The 8605-nt window shown below is 40.9% G+C and overlaps 1 protein-coding gene across 1 annotated transcript; it reads left to right on the top strand.

The window, feature by feature from the left end:
* Nucleotides 1-5394: 5394 nt before the first annotated feature.
* KRTAP29-1 (keratin associated like protein 29-1) lies at nucleotides 5395-6456 on the top strand (the record flags this gene model as incomplete). The annotated part of the gene is made up of 1 exon (XM_079132856.1): nucleotides 5395-6456. The coding sequence occupies one exon, from the start codon at nucleotides 5395-5397 to the stop codon at nucleotides 6436-6438; it is 1044 nt and encodes a 347-aa protein (XP_078988982.1). The 3' UTR covers nucleotides 6439-6456.
* Between the last annotated feature and the right edge of the window lie 2149 nt (nucleotides 6457-8605).

Below are 8605 nucleotides of genomic sequence, written 5' to 3' on the forward strand. Positions count from 1 at the left end.
GTCCTGACACCAAATCTTTTCTGTCCATAGGCACAGGCTCCCTTGTGGTGTGTGGTCATGTTCCTCGGGGACTTCTTCAATGCGGTGTATTTAACTGTCCAATAAAAGTGGCTAAGTTGAAGTGACTTGCTATTCCCCTGTTAATGCCATAGTCTTACTAGAGACTTTCTTTGTCTTTAAGAGTAGTTTCATCCTTCTACCCATTCATCCATTCATCATCTACCCACCTCTCTACCTATCCCTCTAGCCAGCATTCGATAGCTGTTAGGTAGGTGCTAGGGACTGTTTAGGCTTTGGGAATGAAAAGACCAAGGTCTGAGTTCCAGGTATCAAGGAGTTCACTCTTTGGTGGGGTGGCAAATATGCAATGAGATAATTATTTTATTCTTTTGTGCTTGTAACAGGACCTGTGAATCCAGCAAGACATGGTGGGCACCAGGGAAGAATTTTTGAGGGAAATGACATTGGAGCTGAATCTTTTAGCACAAGTAGGAGTTAACCAGTTACAAACAGTGAAGGAAGAGATTTCTAGGCAGGAAATACATGTGCAAATGAACAGGGGAAACTGTGAACAAGCTGCTTCTTAGGTGAAGCTTGGGCAGAGGTGTCCTTAGGGGAGAGGTGAGCCCAGAAGTGAGAGAGTAGGAAGCAACCCACCCATCTTGGTCTTGAGTTTGGTGCAGAGTTGATGTGAAAGTATCGAGGGGTTGTATGCAGGGCAGAGGCATGAAGAGCACTGGGTATTGCAAAGTCCCTCTGGCCTTGATGTAGGGAACTCATTGAAGAACATGATCCTGAATACAGAGAGACTATAGAGGAAGCTAATGATTTTGGGGTCCAAAGTGGGATGAAAAAACAAATGGGTTATACTTAGACAACAAGGAAGTTCAAGTAACCTGGATTTCTTTTTTTTTTTTTTAATTTAAAATTTTGTATTAATTAGTCATACATGACAGTAGAATGCATGTGTACATTTTGATAGATCATACATAAATGGAGTATAATCTCTCATTTTTATGATTACACACATTTAGGATCACATTAGTCATGCAGTCATACGTGTACATGAGGTAATAAAGTCTGTTTCACTCTACTATCATTCCTTCCCCCATACTCCTTCCCCTTCCTTCACTCCCCTCTACCTAACATAAAGCAACTATTCTTTCCTATCCCTCCACTGTTGTGAATTAGCATCCACAAATCAGAGAAAACATCTGGCCTTTGGATTTTTGGGTTTGGCTTATTTCACTTAGCATAATATTCTCTAACTCTATCCACTTACCAGCAAATGCCAGAATTTCATTCTTCCTTAAAGCTGTGTAATAGTTCATTGTGTGTGTGTGTGTGTGTGTGTGTGTGTGTGTGTGTGTGTGTGTATCTCTCATATTTTCTTTATCCATTCATCTGTTGAAGAGCATCTAGGTTGGTTCCATAGTTTAGTTTTTGTGACTTGAGCTTCTATAAACATTGATGTGACTGTGTCACTGTAGTATGTTGATTTTAAGTCCTTTGGGTATGAACCTAGGAGTGGGATAGCTGGGTCAAATGGTGGGTCCATTCTAAGTTTTCTGAGGAATCTCCATACTGCTTTCTATAATGGTTGTATCAAGTTGTATTCCCGCCAGTAATGTATGAGTGTTCCTTTTCCCCCACATCCTCGTTGACATTTATTGTTGCTTGTATTCTTGATAATTGCCATTCTGATTGGAATGAGATGAAATCTTAGAGTCGTTTTGATTTGCATTTTTCTAATTGCTGGAGCTGTTGAACATTTTTTTCATATACTTGTTGATTCAATTATATTTTTTCTTCCTTGAAGTGTCTGTTTAGTTCCTTAGCCCATTTCTTCATTGGATTATTATTATTATTATTTTTTTTGTGTTAAGTTTTTTGAGTTCTTTATATATCCTAGAGATTAATGCTTTACCTGAGGTGGATGTGGTAAAGATTTTCTACCTATCTGTAGGCTCTCTGTTCACATTATTGATTGTTTCCTTTGCTGAAAAGAAGCTTTTTAGTTTGAGTCCATCCCATTTATTGATTCTTGATTTAGCTTCTTGTGCTTTAGGGGTCTTGTTAAGGAAGTCAGATCCTAGGTCGACATGGTGAAGATCTGGGCCTACTTTTTCTTCCAGTAGTTGAAGGATCTCTGTTCTAGTGCCTAAGTTTTTGATCCACAGTGAGTTGAGTTCATGCAGGGTGAGAGATAAGGGTTGAATTTAATTTTTTTACATGTGGTTTTTCATTTTTCCCAGCACCATTGGTTGAATAAGCCATCTTTTCTCCAGTGAATGTTTTTGGCATCTTTGTCTAGTATGAGATTCCTGTATTTATGTGGGTTTGTCTTTGTGTCTTCTATTCTGTACCATTGGTCTACATTTTGTATAATGCTTTTAACCTGGATTTGTTATGGGAGAACTTTCCTTATGTTCTCCTGTTCCCCACAGATACTCTTTGTGTAAACTTCCTACATATCCTCTTACAATGTCCAAGTACAGAGGGTCTTCAAAGCAGTCACCTCTTTCACTAAGTGCACAGAATAGAGGTCTATCTTTTGCCCTTGAGGTGCAGTTTGAGTAATCCCAAGCACAGGAAGGGTTAGACTAGGGCTTCTCCACTTTGGCATAGTGATCATTCTGGGCCATGTAATTCTTTGTTGTGGGAGCTGAACCTTTGTAGATTGTTAAATGGCACCCCTAGTCTCTGCCTAGTCATTGCCAAACATCCCCTGGGAGGCAAAACCACTGACTTGAGAAAAAGTAGGTTAAGCAATGACAGAAGGGGAGAGCCACAAGTGAAACTTAATTTTCACATTAGCCACATCTCATCAGACCATTGGCATTTATCTCTGTCTTCTTCCAGAGTCAGAAGAGGAGTTAGCTAGGGTTATCTAAATCTCTGTGTCAAGCACTGGGCTTGGTGCTTCACGAAAATCACAGCAATTCTGTGCGATAAGATTTATTCTTCCTTATTTTCCCTTTTATGTGTTAGATGAAACATCTGAAGGGCAAACCATCCAAGTGCCCAGGGACAGATAAGTAAATTGTGGTATAGTCACATAATGGAACATTATACTTTAGTCAAAATGGACATCGATTACATATGACATGGTGAACTTTACTAACATAATGTTGGTTGATATAAATAAGTAAACCTTAGAAAACTATGTGTGTGTATAAACTTCAAAAACAATATCACACATATGTATGTATGGGTTTACGGGCATGCATACACATATATGTGTATATACATATGTGTACACAGAGAACATACACACAATTCAGGACAGTCACTAATAGTAAGTAGCATACAAATACCTAAAACCCAGTTTGGTCCAAAGTCACCAATTTTTTAGGGAGTCACCATACTTCTTGATGAGGTCATAAGATGTGTTTGGTGACACACTAGATATCTGTAGTGCCACAAACTACAGCAAAATGGATTTTCTTCTTATTGAGAGGTTTCTTTAAGAGGAAAGAAAATGAGATCAGGATCAGAGAAAAATGGATAAAAATGAATTGCTTCAAATCCATACAAGTGGTATGTACTAGACTTTTTTTTCAGACTGAAGTTGATGTGTTTTTACAAATAGACTCATATTCCCATTTTTATTGACCTATTTGGTAAGATCCAAGGTATTTCCTCTTGGGAGATGAGCAGTTTTGGGGTGCAAAAGGAATAGAATGTAGTTCAGGGATCCCTGTAGTTTGAAAAATACCAAAAAGATCAGATGTGAGAAGGCAGGCAGCAGAAATGATCCACGGTGTGACATAGAAAGCTATGGCTGAAAAAGGCATTTTGATGACCAGTGTGAATGCTTTCTAGACATCACTCTGATCGGAAAACGACCTCTTTCATTTAGAATGAGGTGAAAGAGAAAGCATTTTGTATTCAACACTTTGCCAAGTACCATCCAGAATTTCCAACCTTTTCATTAATTTGTGAAGCAGCCAAAGAAGAATGGAAATAACCCAAGAAACAACAATGCTGCTGATGAAAGCCTGGAACTTTGACAATTGGGCTGATTAGCTAACATGTCCAACAGAGTGAGTTAGTAGCTGAGCCAGAAATCAAGACCAGCCCTGCCTGGCATCCAAAGCCATTGCCCTTCCATTCCATCATGCATATCCAGCACGATCCCGGCCAGGAAGTGGACTTGTGGGGAATGCTGAAGCTGGTCAGTCATGCAGAGCCAGGACGAGCCCAGAGCAAAAGGAGAAGGATCAGAAGAGCCCTCACAAGGAGCTCTTGGAAAAGCTTGACTTAATTCTACAACTACTTTGCAGTAATGTCCTGATATTACTTCTGAATGTTGCATTTTTTTAAAATTTGTAGATTCACATGCTGCTGACTCCATAATATGAGTCTAATCCTTCTTGATGAAATATTTGCAGTTTTTAAAACTTCCAAATTAGAAGACTGTCTTTGGGTGTATTGGTAAGGAGGGTAAGTATTCAACCAGTTTGATCTAACTGATGATGACAGTCACATCAGCTTGGGTCCTGGACAATATGCTGGTGAGCCAGCACTCTGCTGTACAAATGTCAGCCTGCAATCACTATTAGAGTTGGCCCTCCCTAACCTCCCCAAAGTCAGGAGGTCTAACAAATAGATAAGGTTAGAGGTTTGGGGGCCAGTCCAGCTAGGTTTGAATCTTGCTTATACTCATTTCTTGTACATTTGGGGAACGTGATTTAAACTCTCCGAGTTAGTTTTGCCACTTCTGACAGAGCGATGGCGATGATACTTATGAAGGTCATTTTGAGGTTAGATGAAGAATGCAGTCAGGTGTGTGGTAAATATAGTAAGTACGAAGCAGGTGGAAATCGTGAGAGCTGTTATCATTGGTCATAGTACTAATAAAGTCAAGTTTCAGGAAAGTCAAATGGGATGGTCCCAGAAAGAGGAGAACAAGTGGCTTTGGGATCCACCGCCTAATTTTCCCTTCCTGCTCTTGGATACCCTCTCTCCTAGTAGGGTTGGAGCCTCACTTCCTGACTAGATGGTGCAGAACTGCATTCCTGGAGAAAGAGCAGGTGCTTTGGCGTGGGGGAGGCCTCCTGATGAGAGGGTGTAGGGGAGAGGCCTGCTTCAGTGAGGCTGGGGAGCAACCTGTAAAAGAGACAGCTCATCCCAGAGCGGCATCAATGAATTCAAACTTGGCAAAGAAAACTCCCAGCTTTACAGACATGTTTTCTAAGTAGGGATATCTGCTGGGCTCCTGAAGCTTTCTAATCAGATGTTTGCTTGCAAATGAATAAAAACAATAACAAGGAAAGATGCCCTGGTACCCACGCCCCTGGTGAAGGACTATAAAAACCCCTCTGTATTGGCCGTCTTCCGAACTCAGATGCCCTGAGTTTCCGACTTCTCAGCAGGATTAACATCAGCACCATGGCAGACAGTTGTTGTCCCGGAAACAGCACAGCCGTTCCAGCTGTGCCTACCACTGCTGGTAGCTTTCGAAATGCTATCTGTTTACCCAGTTCCTGCCAGAGCAGGACATGGCAACTGGTTACATGTCAAGAAAACTGTCAGCCATTCGGCAAGGCTCCAAGTGGCCTCGAACCTACTGGCCTTCTGGAAACTTCTTGTGTGGGTTTTGTTTGCCAACCCATCGGCTCCCGCACGGCCTGCTGTGAATCTGGCACCGGTCAGTCTGCTTGTCCAGTTACATCATGTCACCCGTCCTGCTTGGAATCCACTGGCTGTCAGACGAAATGCTGTGATGTCAGCCCCTGTCAACAAAGCTCCTGCCAAGAACCTGTCAGCACCTCTGGATCCAGCCAGGCACCTTGTGGCCAATCAATCTGCTGTGATGCAAGATCCTGCCAGCCACCCTGCTCTGAAGCAACTCCCAGTCCTGAAACCGCTTGCCCACCAATCATCTGTGCATCTAGTCCATGCCAACCAACTTGCTGTCAAAGAGGTTCATGTCAACACATTGATGGTGAAGTCCAGCCCTGCAAAGCTACTTATTACCAACCCATCTGCTACATTTTTGAGCCTTGCCAATCAGTTCCCTGCATGCCTGTCTCCTGCCAGCCATTGACTTGTGTGTTCAGTTCTTGCAGTCCTTCGTGCTGTGTGCCTTCTGCTTGCCAGGCACCTCACTGCCATCCAGCTCCTTCTGTATCTTTCATCTGTCAGCCAGTGGCTAACTGCCAATTCCCTTGTTCTGTAAAGAACTCTTGCAAACCAGCTTTCTGTGGCGCCATGCTTTCTGGCCAACAAACTTGTGGTGGATCCACTTCCTACAAACAAAGTGGCTGCAAATCCCCTTCCTGCCAACCAGCTTGCTGTGTGACGGGTTTAGGAAAATCAACCAGTGATGGCTTCAGCTGCTTCCAACCAACTTCCCCAAGTCTATGCAAAGCAAATACCTGCTTGCCAACTTCTGGCCAACCCAGTTGTGAGTCCAGCTTGTGTAAAGCATGACTTCACTGATGGAGTACTTTTTACACCTCCTCTGAGGTTTTGCTACTGTCCATTAGGGCAGAGCCATCCTGTGGGTGCGTACCTCTGGCTGCACAAATGTTACCTATTCTCTATATTTAGAGTCCAGCTCCACATTCTCTCTAGGCACTCAGGACAGAACTTGCTAGCCACTGAGAAATCCTTCCTAATTGAGGGTAACCTTTCAGCAAGTATGGTCCACTCTATAGCTTGCATTTCCTGATGTTGTCAATTCATTTCATGTCAGCAAAGCTTTTTGTCCAGTTGTCCTGTTTCTGGAAGCTTCCTAGTCTTTCAGATTGGAGAATACTCCTTTGCTGCCAACTGAAAATAAAAATGTGAGTGGTTAAGTGTAATGAGTAAGACTCACACAGTACTTTTGTTCCTTTCCTCATGCCCCTACCTAGATTACTTTCAGGTTGCATTTGAACATAGTGACCTTGGGTCCTCCAAGTCAGAGCATTCGCATTGGTCTGCATGGGTAGCAGGTGTCTAGAATTATAGATGCTCAAGCTGGAAGGGAAAAAGGACACAGAATTCACTTGCTTTCAGTCTTTTCACCACCAAGAGCCCTTCTGAACTGAGTGGACTCAGTTGCCTCATACTGAGTAGACTTGGGAAACCCAGAAATGGTTCAGGGAAGCCATAGATTAAAATAAACATTGAGAATAGCTTAGGGAAATTAAATTCACTGAACACTGGTTTTAATGATCAATTTACTTAATGGCCAATTTAAACGAAATTAAAACTAATTTTTTTTTTTTTTTTTTTTTTTTTTGGTGGTTTGTTGGATGTGTTCTTGAAATTTTAAGAGGCAGTTTTAAAAACAATTTGTTGAAGGGAACTTCAGATCCTGTTTTATATTTCTTGTATGTAGTTATTGAACCTAAACATTTTTTAAATGGTTGCACTGGGTTTCTTTTGGGGAAATCTTAAAGGAGGATTTATAGTGCATGCTTACAGTGGTATAAGGTCCTTCCTCAAGGGGATCTGGTTTCTCTATTAATCTAGGAGCTCTGGGTGTATGGAGTGAGTTAGGTTTGAAATTGAAAGGCCATGATTCTTCACTGTGACAAAACTGGTTTCTTTTACATGTGGCTATCTAATTATTCCAGAACTGTTTACAGAAAAGATTATTAGATGATCTGAGAACTCTTATCTAAAATGAGTTGGCTCTAGGTCTATTTAATAATATAGATATATTTATAGGTTTATTTCTGGAATCTCCATTCTATTATTAATCAATTCTCAATTAGCAGTTTCAGTGCTGGTATTGGTCTATATGTCTATCCTGGCTTCCATGAACAGAATTCAGGAACAACTCTCCAAGAAGTGTGAGCCATGTGAACTGTCCAGGCATATGGTACTATTTCTGTATTACTGTAAGACATAAAATGGAACTTATTTGATAAAGAGTCATGGGTCTAATTAAAATAAATTATTTATTTGATCATTTACATGAGATATAGGGCTCATCCAACTGCCCCCCCCATCAGTAGTTAGAGAATTTATTTGCAAAGCAGGAAAAAATAATCAGTGCATTAACCATTAGCATTCTCAAAGCATAGCCTGTGGAAATGCCAATCAAGATTAATATAGATGAGGACCATGATCTACACAGACTCTTCTTCTCTTTTCAAGGTTCAGCAATTCATCTTTTTTAACCATATCTTTTATTGATGCATTGCAATTATATAAGATAGTGGAATTTGCTATTATGTATTAGTATATGTACATGATAATTTGGTCCATATCAGTCCCTAGTATTTATTCTTTCTCCACACAGTCTCTTTTTAGGACATTCCTTCGTAGGGAGGATAGGACTTGCTGGTAGGCTAGGTGTCTGCTGGGTTAAACTAATGTGCTACTGAAAAAAAAAAAAAAGCATTGATCAAAGGATGCAGGAATCATTTCTACCTCTAGTTAGAACTTCACAGCATGATCTCACTGAAAGTCCAAGGATAGGTATTTCCAATATGGAAATGTATCCCACAGGGGAAGTTCAGAGTCATGTTGAGGAAAGAGCCCTGAGTCAGTTCAAAGGAGACCTTTTGCAAGATCAGGGTCCTAATCTACAAAAAAGAAAGGAGTTAGATTAGTTTTACTCTGAAGACTCTTCTATGTTTTCCATAAAGTTCTAGTTTTTCTT

This window comes from Sciurus vulgaris, assembly GCF_902686455.1.
Source record: "Sciurus vulgaris genome assembly, chromosome: 3".
In the NCBI taxonomy this organism is placed as follows: domain Eukaryota; kingdom Metazoa; phylum Chordata; class Mammalia; order Rodentia; family Sciuridae; genus Sciurus; species Sciurus vulgaris.